Source organism: Mesoplodon mirus (assembly GCF_964341445.2).
Source record: "Mesoplodon mirus genome assembly, chromosome: 12".
NCBI classification, from domain to species: Eukaryota; Metazoa; Chordata; class Mammalia; order Artiodactyla; family Ziphiidae; genus Mesoplodon; species Mesoplodon mirus.
The window spans coordinates 96,479,607-96,507,170 of record NC_138988.1 but is presented as its reverse complement, the minus strand read 5'-3'; the positions used below and the strand labels follow the sequence as shown (position 1 = coordinate 96,507,170).

The window sequence follows — 27,564 nt, the reverse complement described above, 5'->3', positions numbered from 1 at the left end:
TACAGAGAAGAAAGATGGAGGGCAGAGTCCTGAGGCGTAAAAGCAAACTGCTGCCCGACGTCCCAGGGGGACCCCTCCAGGAGCAAGAAGGCTGTCACGCAAGCCCAGGCTTCTGGTCGTCCCCAGGGGCACCGCAACAAGGCTAAAGTCTTATGACTTGTCCCTTCCGTGCGCCAGGCGTTATACTAAGTCTAGAAGCACAGAGGTAAATGAGACGTAACTTGTGCCTTTGAAGCATTTACGGTCTAGTTGAGGAGGTCTTCGTGTAAATGGACGTTATCAGTGTGATGGACGAGGCGTGGTCAAGATGCAAGGACACAGCAGAGGGAGTGACACGTTCTGCCTGGTAGAATCAGAAAAGGCATCCTCCCCCATCACGACACCCAAAACTGGCCCCAGACATTTCCAAATGCACCCTGGGGGGGCACAGTGGTCCCTGGTTGAAAACCAGCACAATAGAGTGGTGTGGACAGAGGCCAGATTGTGATGGGCTGTTGAGACCTCAAGAACATTAAGCTCCAAGCACAGGACCCTTCTGAGTGGGGGGTTTCTCTGCAACTGCCCTGGTGGTGGATGGGGCAGACATGGCCGCACCTCACAAAGCTTCAGCTCTGGGCTCCAGTGGACGAGATGAGCAGTAATGAAAGAATAGCAAGCACCAGGATACAAGAGATACAGGACTATTGTCATAGCCTGTGAAAGCACCTTAACCAAAGGCTGGTGAACAGAGGAAGTGATAGTTGAGGTTTAAGCTGCAATCTTGGGAATTATTGTCAGTTCGCCAGATAAAGAGAAAGAGAAAGGATATTTAGATGTAAGGAAGGGCATGCAAATCTGGAAGGAGCCAAGAGGAGGTGGGTAGGTCTAAAGAACAGGGCGGGGGTGATTCTCGGCAAGCGGCCAGATCACAGAGAACCTTATGGGACATTTGGGTATTTTGACTCCTTCCTGCAGGCATCGGGAAGGTGTGCGTAGCGTTCAAGCCGGGAGTGGAAGCATCAGATTTACCCCTTAGAAAGACCATTCTGTCTGGGGTGGAAGAGGATACGGTGGCAGCATGGGGGAGATGCTGGTGGCCTGCTTTCTGGAGAAGGTGGTGATGGGCTGGAAGGAAAGATGGTTGGGACTTGGTGGTTGAGTGACCCCCAGGGGTGAAGCACAGAAGGGATAATTCCCCAGTTTCCTGGGCAGCTCCCTGGGGGTCAGAATATTATTGGTAGACAAAATAATTTGTCCAGTAGGCAAAACTACCTGCACAGGAGGGGAAGAAGGTAAATTAAGTCCCTTGGGACCCTTTAAGTTTGATGGCCTATAGGGGTCTAAGAAGGCAGTTGGAAAGGTGTCTGGAACTCAGAAGTATGACTAGGGGTATGGAATCTGGAGTCACTGGCGTGTAGATGCTAACTGAAGTCGTGAGTGTTGATGACGCCTTCCAGGGAGCATGTGTGGCATCAGAACTAGTAGGTTGTGGGTTAGATTATTACTAAATGAGCACCTGTGATGGTCTCGGTGGTCTCCTAGGAACTGGCGATGTAGCGATGACCAGGACCAGACAGAAATGCCCCAGGCTTCATGGCACTGACAGGTCCTAGGGAAGGATGCCAAAGGAGGTGCAGGGGACAGAATTCAGTGCTTCCCCCCCTTTACCTGGCCCCAGCATGCTTGTCTAAGATGGGGGGAGAACCCCCATCTTCTCCTGCCTTAGGAAAGAGGACCTGGCTTTCTGTCCATCTCCACGAGCACCTTTGCCTTTTCTCTTTCCAGCTGTCTGAAAAGGCAGTTACCTCCCTCTGAGATGCAGCAAACAAACCAAAGTCAATTCTGCTTTTCTTTTTTCCTGAAACGCAGATATAGCTTCAGAGATCCAGACTTTGACATCAGGGCCCTCAAAACCATAAGCAGTTGTAAATACTAGTGAAAGCTGTGACCTTGCTGTTCCGAAGCCTGGAGAAGGCTCCTTAGATTCGTGCTGCAGAACGAGTCCTTGTCGGCGTCAAGTCAAACCAGCAAAACCTACAAGGGTTGTGTCACTTCTCTGGGGAGATGCTGTAATGCTCAAAGACAGCTCTCCCCTGCTCTACATATATTTAAAGCATCTTCCTGCTGCATTTGCTAGCAGTCTCCTCCTTCCAAGGCCAACACCTAAGTGCCGTTTGTTTGGGGTTGGTTGGTTTGTTTCACAGAAAAATGTTAGTTTGTTTGCTTTTCTCTTATGGTCAGTGGTATAGATGGAGTTGTTCAGACTGATAAAAAATAAGATCCATTCTTACATTTTGAAAGAAAATAGAAGGCTTATATGTGGCAGTGGATGGCAAGTGGCATTTAAATGGGAGTCTGTGATTTTCCAGTCCACAGTGAGTGGAAATCACTTAGCCGTGATCCGTGGTAAAGAAGAAATCATTTGAGGCATGGAAACAATTTTACTGCTCAGAGATGTTGTATAAACCAGGGTCCCATATATAATAGCAGAGCTAGTTAAACAGATCACTTGAAAGGACATTAAACCTTTACTTTTGGGTAATTCATTCTATATAAAAGTTTAGCTCCCAAAAAAGGAGTTTCCTGTGTCATCTAGCATGTGAATGGTCATGTCTAAATATCTAATCAGGAAAATTTTTAAATTAACGTTAGTCTAAATCAGATACAATTACTTAAATCTACTATCAAGGTGAAGATAGTGTAAGAGATTCAGTGCATTCAGAGGGCATCTCTGCTTTTATTCTTGGAATTATTAGCTCCTCAGGATTATTCATAAAACTGACCATTTCAGGGCTTCCCTGGTGGTGCAGTGGTTGAGGGTCCGCCTGCCGATGCAGGGGACGCGGGTTCGTGCCCCGGTCCGGGAAGATCCCACGTGCCGCGGAGCGGCTGGGGCCGTGAGCCATGGCCACTGAGCCTGCGCGTCCGGAGCCTGTGCTCCGCAATGGGAGAGGCCACAACAGTGAGAGGCCCGCGTACCACAAAAAAGTAAAAAAAAACACCCTGACCATTTCATTAATACAGTAATCGTGCCCTCCTGCTCAGCTTTCTATTAGCCAAAGCTTCCACACAAGGTAGATCTTAAAAGGAACCAAGCAGATGGCTGCTTTACCTGGTGAAGGTGGCAGCCTGCCCTGGGCGTGCCCCTAAAATTCTGATGACTGGCATTGTGAAGCTAGAGCTTTATCCGTTTGCTTTGTGAACTTGGCTCTGTTCAAAGACACATCCCTCAAGGAAAGGTAATATTTTAAACTCATGTAAGTCATCTTTATTACAGTCCAACTTGAAAGCATAAGTAAAAGCCACCAGTTGGGAACACCCTTTTTTCTTCCACTACCAAACCTACAAACCTCCACACAGGGCACTTTCTCCTGCAGCCTCCTGTCAACGGTGAAGGGCTGTCCCTCCTCCATTTGAAAGATAAGGTCTTCTCTGCCCCTAAAATCCCAACCCCTCCTGCCTTCTCAGGACTCCTGCACTGTCCATGGAGCCTCCGCCCTCCTTATACATTTCGCTTCTCCCCGTCACCACCACCACTTAATCTGGATTCTTTCTGTTAAACATGTCCGTCTCCTCCCATTAAAAAACTATAAAGCTCACCCGAGTCTCCTTCACCTCTAACTCTCTGGTCCCTTCAAAACCAGGCTTCACGGAGGAGTCCTTCATACTTGTTGTGTCCATTTCCTCACCTCTGTTCTCAACCCACTCCAGCCTGGCTTCTTTCCCCACCACCCCCTGAAAGAGTTCCAGGTGAGCTCGCTAAGAACCTCCCCGGTGCTAAACCCAGTGGGCAGTCTTTCCAGGCCTCATCTGCCCACTTCACTGGCCGCGCGCATCTTCCTCTGCCTCCAGGGTGCCATGTTCTAATTCTCATCCTGTGTCCGTGCCCTGCCCCTCCTCTAACTCCCTGGCAGGTGTGTCTTCCTTAGTCTGAGAATTAAATGTTGGAATTCCGTAAGGCTCCGTCCTAAGCCCTCTCCTCTTCTCCTTCTATGCTCTCTCCATACCCCTGACTTCAAATATTATCTAATTGCAAACTAGCCACAGATTTCTAGCACTGGCCTAGCCATCTCCTCTCCACTGAGCTCTGTATATCCAGCTGCCTACTGGATGCATCCACTTTGACGTTGCACAATCACTCTGACTCAACAGATCTAAACTCAGACTCATGGTTCCCTTCCACCCTTCCCCCGTCCTCCCCCAAAATGCCCAGTTCCCTTCCAGTGTTTCCCGCTTTCTGGGTGGGTAGCATAACCATCCGTCCAGCTGCATAAGTTATGGAACCTAAGAGATATCCAGTACACCTCCTTCCCCCTCTGTCCGTAGACGCTGTGTCTCCGTGGTCTGTCAACTGGACTCCCTAAGAACTGGCACACTGACCATCATAGCCTAGCCCAGGTGTCCGTCATCCTCTACCAGGTGTGCAGTAGCCTCCGAGGCTCCTATCCAAACTGCCTCTTGCGTCTCCCAACCCATTCTCTGTACAACAGACAATGTGATCTGTTGTAAACCTGAAATGTTCATTTGTTCCTCCCCTCTCCTACCCTTAAATGTAAACTCTTCAGTGGCTTCACATTGCTCCTTGGGAGATCAGATTCCTTAACGTAGCCTCCATGGGCACATGGCCTGGCTCCGGGCTTGTTTCCCACCATCCTTCTTCCCTTTGCTTTGTCCATTCCAGCAACCTGGCCTCCTCCATCCTCCAGACCTGAACACAGACACAGTATCACTTCCTCTGGGAAGCCTTTCCTGACCTCCTAATTTTGTCAGGTCCCAGTATCACTGCCCCAGATGCCTCACCATGGAACCTCTTACTAGAGTTTTATACTTCTTTCTATGACTATGTGAATTTTTTTTATTTTTTAATTTTTTGGGTAATTTTTTTAAATTTTTATTGAAATATAGTTGAAATAGATAGTCAACAAGGACCTACCGTATAGCACAGGGAACTCTACTCAATATTCTGTAATAACCTATATGGGAAAAGAATCTGAGGAAGAGTGGAGATATATATATAGATATATAGATATATATATATATGTATAACTAAACCACTTTGCTGTACTAACTAACATTGAAACTAACACAACATTGTAACTCAACTATACTCCAATATAAACTAAAAAATTAAATTAAAAAAAGAAATATAGTTGAATTACAATATTGTGTTAGTTTCAGGTACACAGCAAAATGATTCCGTTATATACACATATATTCTTTTTTTAGATTCTTTTCCATTATCGGTTATTACAAGATGTTGAGTAGAGTTCCCTGTGCTATACAGTAGGTCCCTATTGGTTATCTGTTTTATGTTTAGTACTGTGCATATGTTAATCCCAATCTCCTAATTTATCCCCCTGTCACTATATGATTAATGACTGCCTCTCCCAGCCCCTTCTAGTCTCTAAGTTCCAGAAGGGCAGGACCTTGATCTGTTTCTGCTCACCACTGGGCCCCGATGCCCAGCACAGAGCTGGCACTCAATAAATAACTTGTGAAACGAATGGATGAATTTACATTTGAATGTGGCTAAGTATATAGCATCTGTTTTAAGAACCAGTCTTGACAGGAATGACATAGAAAGAGTGATGATGTAATTCCAAGAACCTGAGCGGGGAGGGGTCCAGGAGACAGAACCCCGACAAAAACATGGTCCCCTTCACAATCTTGCCTAGCGCCCAGCCCCCCTTGCACACATCTGCTGATCTGTTTCTGGCTGACCCTCTTGCTAGCCAAGCTGAGACACTGAGAGAGTCTGTAGCGTCTTCTAAACTGCCATGAGAGTCTAGATCATGTCCAAGTTGCTGGCCGTTTTGAGGGTATTCTATTGTAGTCTAGCTCCTGAAAAGTATGGCTCCAGTTTTAACCTGCGAATTTTCATCACTAACGTGCACCTCTAGGCTTTGAGCTCCTAAGAACTATCAGTGCTCAGTCCTCAGTGAGGTTCTTAGTCAGTGTTGGGTAGATTGGTGGATGAAAGAAGGAAAACAAAAGTCGGGATTCTTGTGACTTGATGATCTTATCCAGGGGCCTCAAACTCAGGGCCAGGAATGATTGGAAAGGAAGAAAGCAGGACAGGTATTATCTGAGCGAGTGTTGGGGACCGGGCTAACTAGAACAAACACACCCTCTCTAAAGGCATTCAGGGGGAAAAAGACTGTGACCTCTGAGCAGGGAGAAGAACTTGCAGAGTCAAATGCAACCCACCGGACATCAGTTTGCAATTTCTGACTCGTAGGATATTATGGTTGTGGTAGACAGAATATCTCCCCCTCCCAAAGACATCCATGTCCTAATCCCCAAACCTAGGAGCCTATAACCTTTCATAGCAAAAGGGACTTTGAGGCTGTGATTAAGAATCTTGAGTTGAACAGATTCTCCTGGATTATCTGGGTGAGTCCAGTGTTATCACAAGAACGCTTGCAGTCAGTCTGAGATTGGAAAATACGACACTGCGGGCTTGGAAGAGGCACAGGGAAGGCAGGGCACTTCTACAAGCTGAAGAAGGCAAGTGAATAGATTCTTCCCTTCCTCCAGAAGGGGTGCAGCTCTGTTGACTCCTTGGTTTTAGCCCACAGACATGCATTCCAAACTTCCCACCTCCAGAACTGTAACATAATCAATCTGTGTTGTTTTAAATCACTGTATTTGTGGTACTTTGTTACAGCAGCAATAGGAGACTAATACACTGGTTAAGAGTGTTCAGACTATAGAGTCCGGGTGCCTGGGTTTAAGTCTTGGTTCTGCCCTGTGCTAGTTCTGTGACCCGGGGCAAGGTATGCAACTTCCTGTGCCTCATTTTTCCCCTCTGTACAATGGAAATGCTGATAGTACTTCCTCAAGGGGCTGACCTGAAGATTAAATGAATTAATATACATGCAGTTCTTAGAACCATGCCTGTACTTCTTAGGCATTAAATCAGCATTAGCTTATTCAGTTACTCCTATTATTTGCAGAGAAAAGAACATAGGGCTGAGCGGGTCCAATACCTTGTCCAGGTGGGTTCAGGGCAGAGCCAGGAGTGGAACCTAGGTCCCCTAACTTCTGAGCTGTTTAGCACTTTGTCATTAAGCCACAATATCATTTTCCTACCGAATCTCATTTTCAAAGTCAAAACAACTAGTTATAATACATGCCCTTCGGGAGAGCTTAGCTACATTTTATATCTGTGATTAGCCTGGATGTTCTCAGACCCTTTCAAGAGAAGTGAAACATCAATAGAGGGCCTCATTTGAAATCGTGTGTGTTTAATGATAAGGCTGCCGAGTTAATAGCAGAATTTTCTCTGGTTAGATTTCAGTCACTCATTGTTTTGTCCCCTTCAAACATGTCGCATAAGAAAAACAAAAACAGAAAAAGGCCAGAATAGAACCAGGCAACGCATCTGGTCGTGGGATCCATGGGCTGCTTAGCACAAGCCAGTGAGGGAACCTTCTGCAGACACTTCAGGGCATAAGATTCCAAAACACTGGCCCCCTCTTCTGAGATGCAAACTCCACCTTGAATCTGGAGGGCTTCTTCAAAACATACGGCCCCCAAACCCAAGCTTCATGTAAAAACCTGGGTTTTTACTAAATGGTCCCAGAAAGGTGGCTGTGCATCCCTACCAAAGAAACCAGTTTTCTCAGGGAAAATAAAGTGAAAGGGGAGGCAGAACCTCTAAGAAACTCATTCTAAGTGGAGTCAGGAGTTGCATTCCAGACCTATGACACCAGCTTGCCCAGTTGTGTAATCTCACGTTTCTTCCTACAGTCTGAGAATGCTGTTTTAGAAAGGACAGGAAGACTGCTGAGTCCAAATTTGGAACCTCCAGCATTGTGAATTTCCAAATACCCAGAGGGCCCTTATCAGTGTGGATAAATAATCCCTTCATGGGATGTTTTGAGAAGAAAATGAAGAATAGACGTGAAAATGTTCTTACAAACTTAAAAACACTTTGGAATACCATTTCCAGCAGTTTCCAGGGTGCTATGGGGTTTGCAGACAGGTATCTGATCAAAAATCCTTTCTCTGGCATTGAGGCCCATTCCCTATCTACAGCCTAAGTGGTGATGGTATTGGGGGATCACAGAATCAACTGTCAGTGAGCACTGGATTTAAAATAGTTACACTTGGCAGCTCCGTGGACTTCTTATCTTCACTCTGGGTCTCCAGAGTCCAGGGTGTAAACATCTTGCCAACAATACACGCTAGTTGCCACTGTTTGGGGCGGGTCTCTAACCTCTGCTGCCAGGACAGCACTCTTTTTTACCCCTTAGTCCCATTGGAGGACTCAGAGGGGCCTCAAACTCCTTCCACAGTTTTCTCATCTCACACATACCTCATCCCAATGGGGGAAGCAGAATGCTGAATAATTAACTGCAGGGTTGTTAAATAATTTTCAAGAGCCTCAGAAATACAAACATCTCTGTGATGCTGAGGCCCGTTGTATGATCATTCCTGGAACTTTATCTGGGCATGTGGTTCTCTTTTTCTTTTTTTTTTTAATATAAGTTTCAGGTCTACGGCATTATAATTCAACAGCTGTATACACTGCAGTGTGATCACCACCACAAGTCTAGTTACCATCTGTCACCATACAGTGACCCCCTTCACCCATTTCACCGCCCCCCCAAGTCCCCTTCCCCTCTGGTAACCACTGATCTGATCTCTGTGAGTTTGTTTCTGTTTTATTGTGTTTGTTCATTTCTTTGGGGTTTTTTTAGATTCTAATAGGAGTGAAATCATATGGGATTTGTCTTTCAGTGTGTGACTTATTTCACTTAGAATAATACCTTCAAGGTCCATCCATGTTGTTGCAAATGGCGAGATTTCATTCTTTTTCATGGCTGAGTAATATTCCATTGTGTGTATGTACCACATCTTCTTTATCCATGCATCTATCAGTGGACCCTTAGGTTGCTTCCATATCTTAGCTATTGTATATAATGGTGTAGTGAACATGGAGGTGCAGATATCTTTTCAAATTAGTGTTTTCCTCTTCTTCAGATAAATACCCAGAAGTGGAATAGCTGGGTCATATGGTAGTTCTAGTCTTAATTTTTTGAGGAACCTCCATACTGTTCTCCATGGTGGCTGCACCAGTTTACATTTCCACCAACAGTGCACGAGGGTTCCCTTTCCTCCACATGCTTGCCAACATTTGTTTTGTGTGGTCTCTTTGATGATGGCCATTCTGACATGTGAAGTGATATCTCATTGTGGTTTTGATTTACATTTCCCTGGTAATTAGTGATGTTGAACATCTTTTCATGTGCCTGTTGGCCATCTGTATGTCTTCTTTGGAAAGATGTCTATTCAGATCCTCTGCCAATCTCTTTTTCTTCCTGTTGCTTAGCCTTTTTTTTTTTTCTTGTAAAGCAACATATTATGTTTATTTATTTAACATCTTTATTGGAGTGTAATTGCTTTACAATGGTGTGTTAGTTTCTGCTTTATAACAAAGTGAATCAGCTATACATATACATACATCCCCATATCTCCTCCCTCTTGCGTCTCCCTCCCACCCTCCCTATCCCACCCCTCTAGGTGGCCACAAAGCACTGAGTTGATCTCCCTGTGCTATGTGGCTGCTTCCCACTAGCTATCTATTTTACATTTAGTAATATATATAAGTCCTCGCCACTCTCTCACTTCATCCCAGCTTACCCTGCCCCCTCCCCATGTCCTCAAGTCCATTCTCTACATCTGCGTCTTTATTCCTGTCCTGCCCCTAGGTTCTTCATAGCCATTTCTTTTTAAGATTCCCTATATATGTGTTAGCGTATGGTATTTGTTTTTCTCTTTCTGACTTACTTCACTCTGTATGACAGACTCTAGGTCCATCCATCTCACTACAAATAACTCAATGTCATTTCTTTTTATGGCTGAGTAATATTCCATTGTATGTATGTGCCACATATTCTTTATCCACTCATCTGTGGATGGACACTTAGATCCTCTGCCCATTTCTTAATCAGGTTGTTTGCTTTTTGTTATTGTTGAGTTGTATTAGCACTTTATATACTTTGTATTTTAACCCCTTATCAGATATATGGTTTGCAAGTACCTTCTCCCATTCTGTAGGTTGCCTCTTTGTTTTGATGATAATTTCCTTGGCTGTGCAGAAGCTTTTTAGTACGATGTAGTCCCACTTGTCTTTGCTCTTGCTTCCCTTGCCCTTGGAGTCACATCCCTAAAAGCATCTCTAAGAACGTGTAGTCTCCTCTTCGGTGTCCTTCCCATTCTCTGGCAACTTCCGTCCCTACCTAGTGCCCGCCCATTGTCTGCCCCCGGCCCCTGCTGTTGCATCATAGCAAGTTCACATCCTGGCTATGATGTTTCACTTGTTCTGGCTAAATTACGTGCCAGCACCAAGTGTCATTTCTGTTCCTGTTCACTTGCCACCTTGTGTCTAATAAGTCTCTGGTGGCGATGGGTGGCGACCAGAAGAGCAGCTATTGTTCTCTGCAGACAGACGTGCTGTCTCCCGTCTCCATGGGGCCGTGAGCCTCTTTGTGTTCTGGGTCTGCACAAACATGGCAAGAGGGAAGCTCTAGCCTCGGGGGCCGGGGGGAGAAAAGCAGAGGCCATGCTCCCGAAGGTGGGAGGCCACACGAAAGAAAGGGACTTCTGTGAGAAGAGTCCACGCGCCTGGAGGCCCGGAGGAGCAGGGCTGGGGAGGGGCCGGTGGAGGGAGGGGGTTCGGCTCCACGTGACATCACGTCGGTGCCTTTCCTGGGGTTGAAAACGAGGAACTCAGGAGGCGTTGGTGGTGAGCGCCGGTCTCTCAGGGCACAGGATGGAAGAGGGCCTCCAGCCGCTGACCCTGCCTCATGTATCTGCAACGGCCGGGGAGATTAACGACCCAAGGAGGCTATGATATGGTCCAAAAACTTTTCCTGGATTTCTTCCGCAGGCGACTGAGCCAGAGGCCGACCGCAGAGGAGTTGGAGCAAAGGAACATTTTGAAACGTAAGTGACAGAGCCCGTGGCAAGCGCTGCCGTTTCGTGGTGGCTTTGGTTATTGTTTGATGGCAGGCCACAGGGTTTCTCCCGTGTGCTGGTGTGGAAACGATCGAAACCCTCTCTGGTGGCGGAGGCTTCGCCCTTGTGTGTTCGAACATCCCCACAGAGCAAGCAAATGCGGATCCACTTGGTTCGTGAGGACCTCGGGGTCTGCAGGAAGAACCTGCCCTTTAGTGGGCTGCCAAGTCAGAGAAGCTGAAAAGTTTGAGCGAGAGAACTTACTAGTAAGTGAGAGTTGGGGCCACCTTTCAACCCAGATTGGCTGAAAAACTGCAAATATGATATTGATGGCTAAAAGAGGGCAAGTAGCCATTTGAAAATGAAGACCAGAAAACGTGACTTGCCACGGCAGCCAGCTGCTGGTGATAAAATCCCTCCTCCCTCTGAGCATTAAACCTAAAGTCTAAGAGAGCATTTCCAAGGGGAAATCCTCCCTGGCCTCCTCTCAGGCCTCCTACAACTGGCCACTGGTGTAGCTGCCCAGGCTCTCCTTCAGGAAAACTCGCTGTCACTGTGTCTGTGGACAGAAAAAGCCGACGAGCCTCTTGTTTGGTTCAGGACAAATATCAGAGATATTTGCCTAGGTACAGAAAGCCCATGTGGTGCTTAAATACCTATTTTTAAAATGCTGAAAGAAATCCAGCATCTCATGGGCACCAACCAGTATGCCTCAGTTTAGGGGGAGATATTCAACCATTGAAAACTAAAACCTCTCAGCTTCATCACGCTACAATCTCGCCGACACTGCCCTCTAGATGGTCAACAGATATGTTGAGTTTAATGTCAGACCCTTTCTCCCCACACGTCTATCCCTTTCTGATTTGCTCCAGAAAAGAGAAATATATGCTACGCAGAGTTTTACGGAACTACCGTGCTATGCACGCACACACACGCATGCACACACCCACGCCCCAGTCGCGTGAGGCCCTGTGTGAGTAGCTGGGTATTTCCACTTTGACCAAACAAAAGTGTTCTTGATTTTGCTTTTCTCGCCTTGCTCGTTGTGGCCTTGTGACTGGGTCCGCGCCAAATGGTTTGCTGTTGAATGTCACTGGCGAGGGCTGTGATGGGGGGGCCGGTGTCGTGACCCACAGCACCCGTACCCCAGGGCACCCACCTGCGTGCCCTGTGCCTCCACCAGCATCCTGCCACGCTGCTCCGGGCTTCGGCCACGCCCTCGCCTTGCAGGGGCTGTTCCTTTCAGCCTTGACCTTCCTCAGTCCTGAGGGCACCTCACCCATTTCCCAGATCTCTAGGAAGTTGTGCATATGATTACGTTCTTCCTAACGAAGGGGGTGCCTTTAAAAGTTTCTAAGTTTACTTTGCCGTGAAACAGAATTAGAATTCTTTCAGATGATTTTCCTGGCTGGGGAAGCATTTGGCTGACGTGTCTCCCTCTCTGCCCCAACTTGATAGCTGATCCATTATAAATTGTCTACATTAGAGAGAAAGAAAAATAAAAAGGTGTCCGTTTGTTCCTAAAGCCAGAAATCTGGTGAACGGGCTTTCTTCTTCTCCTTTTAAACTTCTCCCCCAGACGTGCCTCACACGGATCTGTGGTCTGCTGAAGGAATCTCTGTACAACTTTCTTACAGGGCCACACGGTACCTGGGGTCCCCAGCCTAACTCTTAAATGTGAAGAGGCTAAAAAACGTCTGTGGAATTGTTCAGGTTTCAGAAGATAGCACTTCTCTCAGCAAGGGCACAGGTTTTGGAAAGAGAAGGCAGAGAATCCCCAGCTCACCTGGCTTCCCGAAGGCACCAGCTTCCACACCTCGTCTGCCCAGATCCATGGGAGGCGACGGGCAGGCCCCTCGAGTTAGGTTTTTCTCACCCTCCAGAAAGACACTCTGGTCTTAGAGACAGTTACTTGCATCCAGTGAGCCTGGGGCTCAGAGTCAGGGGAGCCAGGGGCTTACAAGTTGTTCCCACAGTTCCCTTTCGTTCTGTTGCCTCTTGCGTCTTTGTCCTGTTTGAGTAGTTGCAAATTGAAGGATCACTTGACCAAATTCAAACAGGGTCATCATTTCGAAGCTTCAAAACTTCTCGGAAAGGAGCTTATTTTTCCTGTCGGTATTTTTTTTTTCCTCCCTGCGTTCTGGAATTTTGTTTTCCGACATAGCTTTTTCTTTCTCTTTTTTAAATCTTGTGTGATTGTTAAACAAGAAATGCTTAGTGGTATCAGAAGACAACCCTCAAACAGTGTATTCTGAGAATTATCATCTGGGCTTTAAGTCAAGGGATGAACCACATCTCTAAGTGTGCAGGAGAGAGGCCCAGAGCGGTGGCTTGGCTGGGCGGTGGAGCTTTGCAAACCGGGTCTGACTTCTGCCCCAGGCCACACAGCCCTGTGGGCAGTACTGGCTCCACTGGGCAGCCAATGAGACCCTGGGCACATCTGAGCACACAATGCACTCTCTGATGGTGGCAGCCGGCCATGACCTCGAGGGCTTTTCCTGGTCTCCCTTCCCACTTGCCCAGTGGGGTTGTCTTGGTCCCCACTGCTTGAGAATCCATGACCCTGGGTTTGTAAATGGCTTTGAGCTAAAGGTATAGATTCCATAGGTGGTAGCTTGGGGCTCCTACCCCTCAGAGGGACCTCAGGAACACCTGTAGGCGATGGGCAGGATGCCGACCTTCACGGCTCGGGAGGGGGCCTGTAGGATGAGGCAGCTTCGAGTGGAGTCTGAGGCCAGTAACCAGTGTGGAGGAGGAGGGCTGGCCCTGAGCAAAATGTGATGGGGGGAGAGGCAGCGTAGCCAAGCAGGAAAAGAAGCTGGACTATCTGTCTGTCTGTTAGCCATGGAGTGTGTGGCCAGACGCTCAACTCCCCTGGGCCTTCCTATCCTCATTTCCAAGCCACGAGCAGTAGCCTAGGTGGTCTCGTGGGCCCCTCCTGCCCTGATATGGCTACAAGTCTGTCCATTTCAACCCAGTGCCCTCGAGCTGCTCCCCACCTCAGGCGCTCACCATCCACTCGAGACCTTTCCTGCTGTCCTCCCTCCCACCTGCAAAGGCAGCTCTTGGGGGCCTCCCTTCTTCTGGGGCTGGCAGTCTGCCTCCCAGTTTCTCTCTGATACATTAGTTCATACGAAGATAGTAATGGCTGACTGGTTGAACAGGTTTCTATCCAAGAGAAATTCTCATTTTTAAAAGGAACCCTGGGCGGGGGGGTGGCGGGGGAGGACCTTTCAATTCAAAGGAAGGAGCTCTCGAGTGGGGTTTGGGGCAGCGGGGACCCCTGGGGACTTTGGCCCACGGCAGGATGTGGCCATTTCTGGCGCTGCCCCGGTCCAAGATCCTGGTCACCACAGGCAGTCACACTGGCCAAACCGTGCCCCCGGGAGTATCGCTCAAGGACGTGAGTTGTGCTCTGAACCACCACCGTTCCTTCTGGCGGGAGGTGTTGCCACCTGCAGTGTGAGTTAGCTGAGGCTGTGGTTGCCGCCATCAGGCTGGCAGGAGGGGCGAGGGCACCCCACTCCTAGGCACAAGGGGGTCCCTGTTTTAAAGCTCTGTCCTATACTGAGACCACTCAAGGGTGAGCGCACACTGCACGGTAAGTTAATGGAGTTATGGAACCATAACTTCCAACGGTGATTTCAAAATGAGGGAACAAGGGCCCTTTTGATGCAGCCTGTGCAAAATCAAGCGGCAGTGGTGGTCTCTCTCTGATGCCACCCTAAGTTCAGTAGACGAGCAGCAGAGGCATGGGAGCCAGGCTGACGTTCGTGATTTTTCTTCAAGTTACGACAGTATTATGCTGCGATCCGTGCTTCCATCGCAAGGCCTGGGAGGAAAGTGAGGTGCCCAAGGTCACTGCGTTGCTTAGATCCTCCCGCGTTCTCTGTCCTCCGAATCTCTGCTCCCTTCGGCGCTTTACACGCCTGATGCTAAGTCACCCCACATATTGAGCTGAGAAGGTTTAAGCTCTGGAGTCTGCTCCCTAAGACGCTCCTTAGAAGTCTAAATGTAGGCAGTTGTATCCCACGCTGTGGCCTCACATGTGCTCTGTGGACTTCTTGGAAGATTCAAAGAATTCATGGAATCAGGGCTTGTGGAAGGTGAGCGTTTTGAAATTCCAGCCTTGCGTTTGGCGTCCGCCGTGCCTCGTTTTGTTCCTGTGGCAGGTGACAGGCGCCCCCACGGGGCCTGGCTTCTGTTCCATGCACGCAGGGCACCGGGCACCAGGGCCACGTCACAGCGAGTCCCCTCCGGTCGCCGTGAGGCTTGAGGCAGAACTGCGTGAGGCCCAGGTCTCGTCCACAGAAGGGAGCCTCACCTCTCCCCGGACGCCTGCGTCACTGCAGACGGTACCCCGCTCTTTCAGGACCCACCTCCTTGCCTCGTAGCCCCTCCTCTTGGCCCAGCGTTTCGGCCTGCAGACTTGAAACCCCGTGTGACGTAAAACAAAATAAGGTCAACCCACTCACCACCCATTTGAAACAGTACAGGCAGTTTGGAAAGTGTCCCCACAAGCAGAAAGGGTGGCCAGGGTAGGGGACGGGAACTCTCTCCTCCTTTTCAAACTGAGCTGCTTGGGGCTTCCCTGGTGGCGCAGTGGTTGAGGGTCCACCTGCCGATGCAGGGGACACGGGTTCGTGCCCCGGTCCGGGAGGATCCCACATGCCGCGGAGCGGCTGGGCCCGTGAGCCATGGCCGCTGACCCTGTGCGTCCGGAGCCTGTGCTCCGCAACGGGAGAGGCCACAACGGTGAGAGGCCCGCGTACCGAAAAAAAACAAAAAAACAAAAAAAAACTGAGCTGCTTGGCCTAGAACCTGCAGAGGTACACCTTTGTGCAACACTGCTACCAAAATCTAAAGCGTCTTAAATGTTTCTTTCAGCTCGGAATGAACAAGAGGAGCAAGAGGAGAAACGAGAGATCAAGAGGAGATTAACTCGGAAGGTGAGATGTTTTTCCATGCGGAGCTGGGGCGGGACAGGGGGCCACCCTCCCCTGCTGTGCCCTGTGTTGGCCTTGCAGCTGCCTGGCCCATTGGAAGTGACATTAATGGTTCCATTCCTCGGGTGTCAGGGCATGCGGCTCTCTGGACTCGCCAGGACCTCTCCAGGGGCCAGTGGTCCACTCAGCTTCATGACCCTCAGCCTTTTGGCTGGTGACCCTGGCCTACCCCCAAGCAACTTGATGTCAGGTGCATTGTATTTGCAGTTACGGTGAATATTTTGTTTTTAAAAATTCACTGTAACCCCATGAGGCGATTGGAAATTCATTATCAAAATCACAAGTTCAAGTGTATCAGTTATTTGCTATGACCCTGGGGAAGTGTGAGTTTTCCTTGTCTCCGCTGATACTATTCCTGACCTGTTACCTAAGAACTATTTATTATGCTAAATCCAATTTGAATTATTGAATTAGGAAAATGGCAAAAGTATTGATAAATCTAATGAAGATGTTTGAAAAGCACTTAGATAAAAGTCAGAAAGTTAGAATTTTTATGTTTTTAATGCCCAAAATAGATGGCTTAGCAATGTAAGGTAGACCCAAGTGGATCTAATTCTGAGTGGCCTCTTTGATAATAAACTCTTATTTGAGGCTACTCTTGGAGGATGTTGACAACTTTAATTAATGACACAGAAGATATACTACTATATTCTGTCTGACTAGAGTGTTTTTCATCAGCCTCCAACAGTGACCATCCTGAGAGAAAGATACTCAAAGCTTAGAGACAGTTAAGAGACCCATTAAAATTAATTTTTTAAAGGTTAATGGATTTTTCTCCCTAGAAATATTATGCAAAGGAAGAAATTCAGAGATCCTGAAATATCGCACCAATTATTAAGGTGATGATTTGTGTTTCTCAACACTTTCTTGCCCTTAGAGCATCCCAAACATATGGTGACAAGCCAAACGCCATCCCAATTAAAAGGAGTAGGATAAGCCAGGGCCTGACAAGCCGCTGACAGGCTGGTGTCCCCTGGTGGGAAACTCAAACAAGAGCTAAGGGCCCTCACTTCATCCAGGTGCCCTCACTCCAGTCAAGGTCTGACTTTTACATCCTTAAGACCACCCAGCCTTTGGATGCAGGGCATCCCTTTTCCTGAGACTGAGTAGTGAGGGGGACCGGGGGAGGTGCATTACTCTAAGTGTGTCTTTGAAATGAGGGTATCAAAGGGAGACTGGTGATGACCCCTCGTTTCTGATAGAGAAAGGCCTAGACATTCAGAAAAAATGTTTAATCAGATTTTCATAAAGTTCATTGGACTTGATTGCTGGGACCCCAAAATTCTCCTAAACTTTAGGGTTTCTTGCTAAAAACTAGTAATAGGGAAAGATTTGGACATGCACCTAATTCTCATGTCTTTAAAAAGTGCATTTGATTTTGCAAGGGAAAGCTTGACTAATTGCATAGTTTGGCAGGACGGGGTGAGAGAAGAGGGTCTCCTCCCTCACCCGTCTCCCCCAGGAGGGGTAATGCTAGGGGTGGGGTTTTTGCAGGTCCTCAAGTCAAGATAAATGCCTCTTCCTCCCCCTGGTTCTCTCTCTTTCCTTCTCCCAGGAAAACTGCCTTGTAATTTCAGCATTTGCCTCCCCTGGGACTGGCTTGGGGAATTAGAAATAATGAGCCTGAGTGAAGGGATAAACTGTTTATGAGGGAGAGACCAGAAACAGCGTTCACATCTGGTTTTGTGAACAGAGATGTGGAGCGTGCCAGCAGGTAGGGAATCCGTATCACCTCCCGGCTCTGGGCATGTTCTGTTCCTCGGGAGCCTTTATCACACCGAGACCAGAAGCCAGTGGTGGGGGATGCTTTCCACTTACCCTCAGCCCGAGGATTTCCTCAATATCATTCTATTTAAGACACTGAGAAAAATAAAACACAGTAGCAGATACTAATAGCCACAGGCCAGGCATTTTCTTCAGCCAAGTTGAGACTAACCTAAACTTTACATGCTTTATCTTGGGATAAATGCCTGCTTCCCACTTCCAAAAACTCGCTAGCTAGCTGGATGGATGGGTGAATGGGAAGAAGTATTGGAGGGAGGAAGGAAAGAAGGGAAGGAAGGGAAGAAATGGACCCGGGTCAGGTTGTATTAACAGTGGAATTGGGGTCTCAACGTACCCTTTTGTTGAGCAATTGGTTGCAAACGACATTATTGCTGCCATAGATGGAAACATAACGCTACCAACCTCTGCACCCCACCCCTTCTTCCAGCCCATCATCCTCAGAAAACCAACTTTGGCTGCAAAGATTATTTCCTTAGTGTCCAGGCACGTAAGTTGGGTTCACGCACCCCAAGGGCTAGAGCCATCCATGAGCCAGAGGCACCTCTCCTGAGCCCCATGTGGCCAGGGGTGTGAGCCCTGGCTCACAGCAGAGTCCAGGTAGTTGTTAGAGACGCTCCCAGCAGTGAGTCCTCCTCACTCACTCCCTGGTGGCACTTGGGCCCCGTCTCTTATTGATCTGGAGAGGTCGTGTCTAATCCCCACCAGATTCAGACATGAAAAACAGTCCCTCACCTTCAGAGCCAACCTCTAGGTTTCTGTCCACTCCAGACTCTACCATAGACAGGCTATTAATAAAATCTAGATCATGACTGTGAGAAATTTAAATTAGAAATTTCGACTTTAACCACCTTCCCCGTCATGGCACACTTAGAAAATAGTCCTGTTTGTCTAACACCCCAGGGCGAGCTAGTAAGTCCTTAGAAACACAAACTGGGGCTTGGAGTAGAAGTCTTCCTGCCCTGTGGTATTACGGTAAATGCCTGTGTACTCTGAGGACAGTACAGAGTGCCCTGCACTCACATCTTGGAGTCAGGACAGGCCACCAGTTTTGTTTACAGCACCCCTAACCATAGAGCCTGGGAAACCTCTGGTTTCCTGTGACAGGTTACAGCTGATGCCAAAATGCCCTGTCCCGGGAAAACCAGGGCCACCTCGGGACAGACTGCAGCTGCTCTGAGGGGGGAGCTACACGGTGTCTAGACAGGTAACCAGTGCCACAGCCCAGTAGGCCTCTGAGCCCCAGGTTTTTCCTCCCTTGGCCCAGGGGGACCAGCAGGCTGCTTTGGTCCTGCTTTTGGACCATTCTGCTCAGCACCAGCCAGGCAGTCATCTAATGATGCTCTTCCATTGTAGGCCAGTTGGTAGCAAGCTGGGACATTCTGGCAGCAGCCAAAGGTGTATGATATACAGACAAAACAGCTGGAGTGGTTTGGATTCACTTGCGTGTGTTTGTTTTATAGGCCTTTGTGGTAAGATTCTATTTGACTGCATCTTCTATTAATAGAATTAAATAGAGTCTAGGGCTTAGAGAAAAATTGCTTTTAACTAACATCGGTTGAACATGAATTGACAGCATCCTAAAGAGAGAGCAACTGTGTTGCTCCAGAAGAAATAAATCTGGTGACAGGAAGAGATAATAGAAATGTCAGCCTTATGTTGTTAAAGTACACAGGAAGGATGCTAGCGGGTAACACTGGGAGATGGTTGAATAATTCACTTGTTTCATTCCTTCACCACAGACCTATCCAAAGGGCCCGTCCGGGTCTTCCTTGGCATCAACGCGGGCTAGCTCTGCCTTTGTGGACTCACCTTTCATTTGAGCTATTGAGGGGTAGGGTCTCCATGACCTCATAAATCAACATATTCTCATTCCTGCACACCCCGTAGTTTGCATACTGTTTGCACATACACTTTCTTTGTGTCTAAGACACACACACAGAAAGTATTACAAACCCATCTTGCAGAGAGCACTAAATTTGACACACAGATGTGGATTCACAAATTGAGAATAATATAAAACTGTTGTGTAAGGTTTCTGTCACCTGCTGGGAAAGGTAGGACAGACGTGGGAAGATCCACACCCATGCACAAAGACACACTGCGTGTACAGACCGAGACACTGCAGTGTTATTAAGAGACAGCCTGGCTGGCTGTCTGAACAGGCCTGGAGGCCGCTCATGAGTTAGTAAACTCCTTCACAGAGCCCTGGAGAAGTCCAGGAATCAGGAGCCCTGTGTCCCCTGGGCCCTGCCCCTCACATGTTTGTGATGCATCAGCTGCCTCTCTGGACCTCGTCTTCCCACCTATAAATTCACGATGGACCAAGTGATCTAAACGTCACTGGCTGACTGCATCCATCTCTTCTTCCCACAGCTCAGCCAGAGGCCCACAGTGGAAGAGCTGAGGGAACGGAAGATCCTCATCCGCTTCAGCGATTATGTGGAGGTGGCCGATGCTCAGGACTATGACCGCAGGGCCGACAAGCCCTGGACCCGCCTCACCGCCGCCGACAAAGTAAGCGGGACGGGGAGGGGGGCCGGGGCCTCACGGCCAGCCGAGTGCTGGGTCTCCAGCTTGCCGCCAGGAGACCGTGTGGAGCCCGGGCGCAGAGCCGGGGTGCCCGGGTCGGTAGTGGAGGTTGAGTGGCTGCTGGGCAGGCTGCGGCGCTGCTCCTGGCACCTTTCCCCAAGGGCTCCAGACAGCGTGTGGAGAGGGCGCTGAGCTGGTTCTCCCCTGCTCTGGAGAAGGCACAAGACAGATGCCTTTCATCCATACACGTATCTAAGGGGACCTCTGCTTGGGGATCCTTTGTGATTCTTATCCAGGCACCGTGAGGAACTGGAGGGTAAGGGCCTTTAAAAAAAAAAAAAGTGTAAGACAATAACGCTGTGCAGTGTGCAAGTGACAATAAGGGGACTCGGGTACACTGGGAAGCTTCTCCTAGAGTCCTGCCTTTGCCCCATCCCTTCCCGGGGCAGGTGGCTTCCTCAGGCCATGCAGGAGGTCAACCCGGAGCCCGGCCTCTGGCTGGAGCCTGAGCCCAGGGAAGCCGCTGCACTCGGGAGGTGGGGAGGGAACTGACGCAGCCAGAGGCACCTCCCAGAAACCGTCCCCCGACCCCGCCCAGGGCGGGCCAGCCCCCAGGTCCTGATGAGTGGAAACCTTACCTCTCCCCTCTATAGGAATCCATGGTGAGCAGCCCTAAGAACCGGCACCCCTCACCTCACCTCGGGCAGGAGACAGGCCCGGCCATCCTGCCCCGGGCAGTTGTGTCACATAGATGTGACCTCGCTCTGTTGTTCACACTCACTGCAGCGTGCTTGCTGACCAAGGCTGAGGGAACTGGCAAACTTCAAGGGAAGGTACCAGCTAGAATCTCAAGGGAAGGTACCAGCTAGAATCCTGAGCAGCTGTGAGGGAGCCTATCCAGTTCCTCCGGGGCTGCTGGGAAGCAGTGCCCACACATCCCACCCCCACAGCCAGGCACTTCAACCAAGTGCCTTCCTCCCTTGGGAGGAGCCATTCTGATCCTATGTAAAGGCTTTTCCAGGAGGTGGTGGTGGGATGAATTGGGCGATTGGGATTGACATGTATACACTGATGTGTATAAAACTGATGACTACTAAGAACCTGCTGTATAAAAATATTTTTTAAAACGAAAACATAAATACAGGTCAGGAGAGATGTGAGACAGGCACTCACTCTACACTAAAAATAGTAATTGTAAGACAGAGAAAAATTTTTGAAGAGTAGAGTGATGTATTGTTTCGTTTGGGATATTTACCAATTGCTGGTATTGTCTTCTGGTCCCATATCAAGGGCTAAGTCTGGAGGACTCAGACCATAGCGTTCCTTCCATGGCACAGAAGAGATTCCCATTGGTCTCTCTTAGACCATGTGGTTTTACTGGCTTAAGGAAGAAGGGCTCCAGCCAAGAAGAGGGAACGTCAAGTCAGCTCCTTCCTGCCTGGGGGATGGTGGGAAGGAAAAAAAGAATAGGAAGATTATGGAAGTACATTGTCAGGGCTCTTAATCTCCTGTCTTCAGTCACATTTTTGAGGCAGAATTGTGAGAGTAAGAGTGAGGTGATAAGGTTGAAATTTCCAGAAAGGAACAGATAAACTGGAGGAAGCAGCAGCACACCAGCAGCAAGTGTGGTACCATGTCCACTTTGTCCCAAGTATTAGCATTGCTCTGGTAGACGGAATTGGCTAGGCCAGTGGGCCTGAGGTGGTGGCCCTCGTTGCTGATGGTTTGGTAAGGAGATAAAAGAACGCTTTGAGGACTAGCGGACCGGCAGCCTCAGAGGCTGGGGCTTTGAGCAGAAGCAGATTGCCTGGACTTCAGCCCTAGGTGGTGACGTGAAACAATGATTGTACTGGAGCACAGCGCTCCAGGATGAGGCTGGATAGAGGATACAAAGTACTGAACACAGCGCCTGGCACACAGTGCATGTTAATGATCATAGTAACAAGAATACGGTCAACTATTGTGTGACCATTAAAATGTTTACAAATAACTTTTTACCTTAGGAAGAAACGCTTGTGTTATTACATTTTTAATGGAAGGGCACAGAGTGTGTATCTTTAATATAAAATATGCACAAAGGGGACTGTAAAGGGAAACAGCCTAGTATTTAGAGTTATGAATCTTCCAAAATGCATCTACCTGCTTTACTGTTGCTGGACAGTGCTGCTGTGGTGAATAATGCTGCTGTGAACATTCTTTTTCCACGTCTTTTCATTCACGAGTGCACAGTTCTGCTGGGGTTGAACCTAGAAGTAGAATATTTGTGTCCTGCAGTGTGGAGAGGGTTAGTTGCTTTAGTAGTAATGCCACAGAGTGTCCCAGAGTGGTTGTATGAATTTACACACTCACCAGCAGCTTATGAGAGTTCTCAGTGTTGCCCATTTCGGTGAACACGTGGTATCATCTTAGCCCTTTTGGGTGGGTGTGTAGTGGTTTCTCAGGATGGTTAGTTGCACTTCCCTGTTTTCTAATGAGCTCAAGCCCCTTTGCATATGTTGACTGGCCTTTTGTGGATGTCTGTTCAAGTCCCTTGCGCATTTTCTCATGCATTACTTTTATAATCATAAAAATTCTCACATACACAAAAACAAAGTATTAAATCGCTTTCTGCCTTGCCCTTAATCTTACTTATACAAGCAGTCTGACTGAGGGGTAGCATCTTAACTGGCTCTCCAAAAATGGACCAACTTGAAGTAGAAATTGTTTTATCTGTTCCTTTCTAGAGATGCCTGTCATTTTATAAATTGTTATTATTTATGCACTTACGTCTTCTGTTAGACTGTTAAACTCTCCAACAGTGACAACTTTTCTGATTCCTCTTTGCATAATACACCTAGCACAGTACAACTGCACACAATCAAAGTTTTTTGGATGAACAGAAAAAAAAGACTTTTCCATCCTCAGACTCTCCGTGCCCTGATATCTTCCCATCAAAGCACGTATCAGCCTTAGAAAGAGCTATGGGAAAGGGCCCACGTTTAACTTTTCAGCCCTGAGGGAGAAGTGAGGTTTTCTCCAACCCTGGACATTATTTTGCTCCAGCCCCCCTTCCCCCTTCTCGGTGGCCACAGACGGTGGCCACATCTGTGAGGGTAAGGACGAGGTCATTCAGGTTTATCTCATGCATGTTTGAGGTTATTCAAAACACATTCCATACCCTCCACAGTGAAATATATCACCTCAGAGTCAACAGACTTGTAAAGCAGCCAAGGCTTCACGAGTCAAAGGGAAGCGGGGGCAGCGGCCATCACCCCCTCATTTGGTTGGGGAATTTCACATACCTCCTCTAGACGTATCCATCTTGAGGCATCGCTGTGCCTCTGATGAGCTTAGATTCACCAAAGAAAGATGAGAGGCTGGCCTTGTAGTGTGCACTCAGGCCCCAGGAGTGTGGGCCAGGCGGAAGAGCTCTGGGCAGGATCCCAAATCGGATCGCTCGCAACTTAGACTTAGGGGGACGGGACTCTTCGTAGGAGATCTCAGGTGATTTTGTTTCTCCCAGTGGAAGAATCCGCTTTATGCGCGTGTATGGCTTTGTCGAAGAAAGAAGACACAGGAAGAGAAGGTGAGCTGCTTTCCATCCTCTGCACTCTCATGGGCTTCTCTTCCTTGCAGGCTGCCATTCGGAAGGAGCTCAACGAATTTAAAAGCACTGAAATGGAAGTTCACGAATTGAGTAGACACTTAACGAGGTTAGTATCAAGTGGGGTTTTTCCCTCAAGTTATAACATTTACCCGCAAACTGAAGTGTCCTCGCTGCTCCTGGAGGACAAGTGGTGTGGTGGGTGCAGTGAGGGGAGAAGATAAAAGAAAGATCTGTGTGGGGATCCACAGGTCCCACTGTGGTTTCTGAAAGTAAGGGAAGGAGCATGAAAGGCCCAGGCTGAACACAGCCTTCTCAAAGCCTAGTTTTTAACTCATTCAAACTGAAGATCTGCTAACTGCCAAACCACCAACATGGTGGGTATTTATGAGAACGTAAGCTGAGGAGAAAAGATCAGTTGCCAATTTACAGCCAGTCAGCCGAGACCAAACTAGGAGAAAGTACCAAATCCACATGGGACTTCGGAAGCAGGATCATGCCTAGGATTCCATGTCATTCTCCCAGACAGTCGTGTGTGATGCTCCCTGGGGAAACTGAAGCAGAGAGAGGAGGGGCTTATACAAGGTCACAGGGCTAGTCAGCGACAGAGCCATTGACTGAGTTCTTCTGACCCTCTCCTTTGGTGAACATCTGGAGAAACAGTGCCTGACTCGGAGACGCAAGGCTGGGGGGGCCCCCACCTTGCTGCTGAGTCCTTGCAGGGGCTGAGGGCCCCCGGGAGCTCCAGACTAAACTTCTCCAAAACCAAAGGTGAACTCAGTGGGTCTAAAGTTCTTGAGGGGTACTGTGGAGATTTATTTGCCTTTGGTTGGAGGTTTAAGCCTCCCTGTGGCTGTCAGAAACAAGGAATTCTAGGATGGAGATCTTGGACTGTCAAATCCGACACCTTTCGCAGCCGCTGGGTCGTGATTGAATTATTTGTTTTCCTAGGTTTCACCGCCCTTAACAGTCGAATTCCTCTCGAGTGCTGTGCTGTTTTCAAAACATAAGTTTATAAGAACCATAACTGCTGGCATTTATTCACTTCCCCATTATGATGTCAATCTTCTGAACTACCTTTGTTTAAAAGAAGAAGAAGGAAAGGAAAAGGAAACACAAGCAGGATTGCGATGGTTACGGCTCCGTGGTCAGAGGTGCTGGTGCCACCGCTGATAAGGGACTGTGCCCTGCCCCGGGCAGGGCCGAGAGCACCGGAGACTTTCCAGCGCTAGGAGAAACCCCGGGCCTCTCCGGCCAGGCTGGCAGGTACCATGTTTGTTCAGGCTCCGGCGAGCCTTAGGCAACAGACACTTTGGAGGCAGAGTCCAAAGAAAGCCGAGGCAGTGGATCTGGCCTGGGCTGACTGTGCAAAGTGGGCGATCCGGCTGGCCTTCTAGACTTGGCCAAATACACTGGCTCCAGGTGTGCCACCTGGTTTGGGGGGCCCTGAGGAGGCGGCTGCTGAGGGAGCACTGTCCTCTCCCTTCAGCTGTCACCCAGGCCGTGAACTGAAGGGAGAGCCCTTTGCTGGGGGAGCCTGTGGTCGACAGTGTGTGCCCCAGGCCTGGAAGGCTGGCACGAGCGCCTGTCCTGTCCCCTCAGGCTGAGCCGGGCTGCCTTCCAGGAAGCTCTGGTTTAGAAGGGGAAAGTCGTCATTAGCAAAGCCCGGTGTCACGGGTGATCTTACGCATACCAATAGCCATGGGCGGCGTGGTTGGTATCATGCGTGTGAGCATAAGACCCCTTTTGAGGGCATAAAGGCTGGGGTGACAAACTGCTTGGCCGATGTTCTTCATTTTCTCTGCGTGCCCCAGGGCTGGTGACCGGGTGGCTTGGCAGTTAATGGCATTCGAGTCGAGGACCGATGCATGCAGGCCACAAACCATTCCCGAAAAGGCTGAATTTCCAGCTGCTGGTGGACTGGTCCTCCAGAACCACCTGAGGGCCTTCCAGGCTTGCTTTGCACTGAAGAGTCTGTGCAGGAGCCCCAGCATTGGGCAGACACCAGCCACACCTGCGGTGCTGGACCTTCCACGCTGGCTTCTCCAGGGGGGATCCTTTCTCTCCCTCTTGATGCTGGTGAGGGTGACTGGAGATGTACCTCTGTCCATCCTCCTCTCTTGGGACCACAGGAAAGCAGCGGTGACAGGGTAGGTGAGGGTAGGATGTGCAGTGGAGGAGGGGCCTCTCCAAACCCTGACTGCTCTCTGAAGGCGGCCGCTTGAGCTGCTTCCTGTTTCCTTCCTGATGGAGCCTGTAGGGCCCTCAGCCGTGCAGCTCTGCCTGGCGTCCTGCCGTGGTCCTGTAGTTCCCACCAGCTCTCCCAGTGATGGCTTGCTCCCCGCCACACAGGCCCAGGCTTTAGAAAGATGCCAAGCTTGGGCTTCACAAAAAAAGAGTTAACTGGTCCCCACCCCTAAACGCGTGGGATCAATTTACTCTTGGGCTCCACAGCCACGGGTAAGGCCAGTTCCTTCCCCGCTGGCGCTCACGGCCCCTGTGGCCGGCGTCGCCGTGCACTTGGCCGGGAGCTCGGGGCAGCATTCCAGGCAGTGCCCGCTGGCTGGTGCCAAGCTGGCGCACGCTTTCCTCGCAGCGCCTGGCGCCCAGCCCATGGGTGGCGTGACTGATTCAGGGAGGATGTGGCCAGGGCTGTAGCGTGGCTGTAAACAGCCTCTTCCCGCAAGGCTTACTGACCTTTGAAGGTGCAGGTGGCACACTGAGGGACGTGGGGCTCTTCTGTGTAACTCCTCCGCGGCGGGCGCGTCTTCCAGGCTGAGGTGACCGCCGGGCCAGGAGCTGAGTCTGGGCTTCCTGTGGCTCGCGGTGGCCTGGAGCGACAGTCAGCCTGCCCCTGGCCCAGGAGCGAGTCCTAAGGGCCCCCACTCCGCTGCCTGGACGCCTCGCAGAGGCCAGTGGCTTCTCTGCTGGCCTTGGTTCTGGGCCTTTCAGATTCCCCGGGAACACGATGCCTAAATCGAGTTCCCCGCAGCTAGCCAGCGGTCCCGGGTTCCCGCCCAAAGTGCCCTATTGTTGCAGCCACTTTGTGTGTGGAAGAAACTGAACGCAGTTTCCACTTCTCCTCCTGCAGGGCAGCCTTTTCCCGAAGTAACTCCCTGCAAGTGGAAGGGTGCCCCTCCCGTGTCACCACCCGTGAGCTGGGCTCTTCCAAGCCCGCTGTAAGCAGCTCAGCAACTTCCGTAGGTCATAGGATGAGCCCCCTGCTGTCTTTCCTTCCTTGAAATCTTGAGGTCTTTATAGAAATCTATCCAAATTTCCTTTTTGCCACATTGTTACGACAATTGAAAAATGTGTTTCTTTCTTTCCAAGATGACGACTCCATATTAAGGGGGAAAGAAAAGATGGGCTGGCTGGTTTACAATGCATCCCTTTTCTGGAAAAGCTGCAGTTTGAGCCTTTTTTCATTTGCATTAGCATCAGAAGGAAAACGTGAGATTTCTCAAAATGTTCCCCTCTCGAAATCAACATTGCCCCAAAGTCCCCACCCCATCCATGACAGAAGAGACGGCCATCAGCCTACTTACTGTTTCGAAATTGCTGATATTTTCCTCCTCAAAGGCCTTCAAAGCTCTGTAAAACTTTAGCCTTTATGTCAGATTAGAGAAACCAAACGACGTGATGGTTGATGTGATGAAAACCTCCGAGCTTATTTTTCTCCTGCTTATGAACGTGTATTTATATTTGCCAAATGAAAAT

At 49.1% G+C, this 27,564-nt stretch overlaps 1 protein-coding gene across 3 annotated transcripts in view; it reads left to right on the top strand.

The window, feature by feature from the left end:
- The window catches only part of PHACTR1 (phosphatase and actin regulator 1), a 248,428-nt gene extending 221,028 nt beyond the window's left edge, over positions 1 to 27,400 (top strand). For 2 of the 3 annotated variants that reach the window (XM_082637352.1, XM_082637350.1), the window contains 5 exons: positions 10,877 to 10,932; positions 15,832 to 15,893; positions 20,109 to 20,249; positions 23,880 to 23,956; positions 24,799 to 27,400. In XM_082637352.1, coding sequence (XP_082493478.1) covers positions 10,877 to 10,932; positions 15,832 to 15,893; positions 20,109 to 20,249; positions 23,880 to 23,956; positions 24,799 to 24,814 — 352 coding nt within the window. In that variant the 3' untranslated portion in view covers positions 24,815 to 27,400. Of the gene's footprint in view, positions 1 to 10,876; positions 10,933 to 15,831; positions 15,894 to 20,108; positions 20,464 to 23,879; positions 23,957 to 24,798 lie in introns of those variants that run through there. The other variant, XM_082637351.1, reaches the window with a different exon arrangement.
- Positions 27,401 to 27,564: the final 164 nt, after the last annotated feature.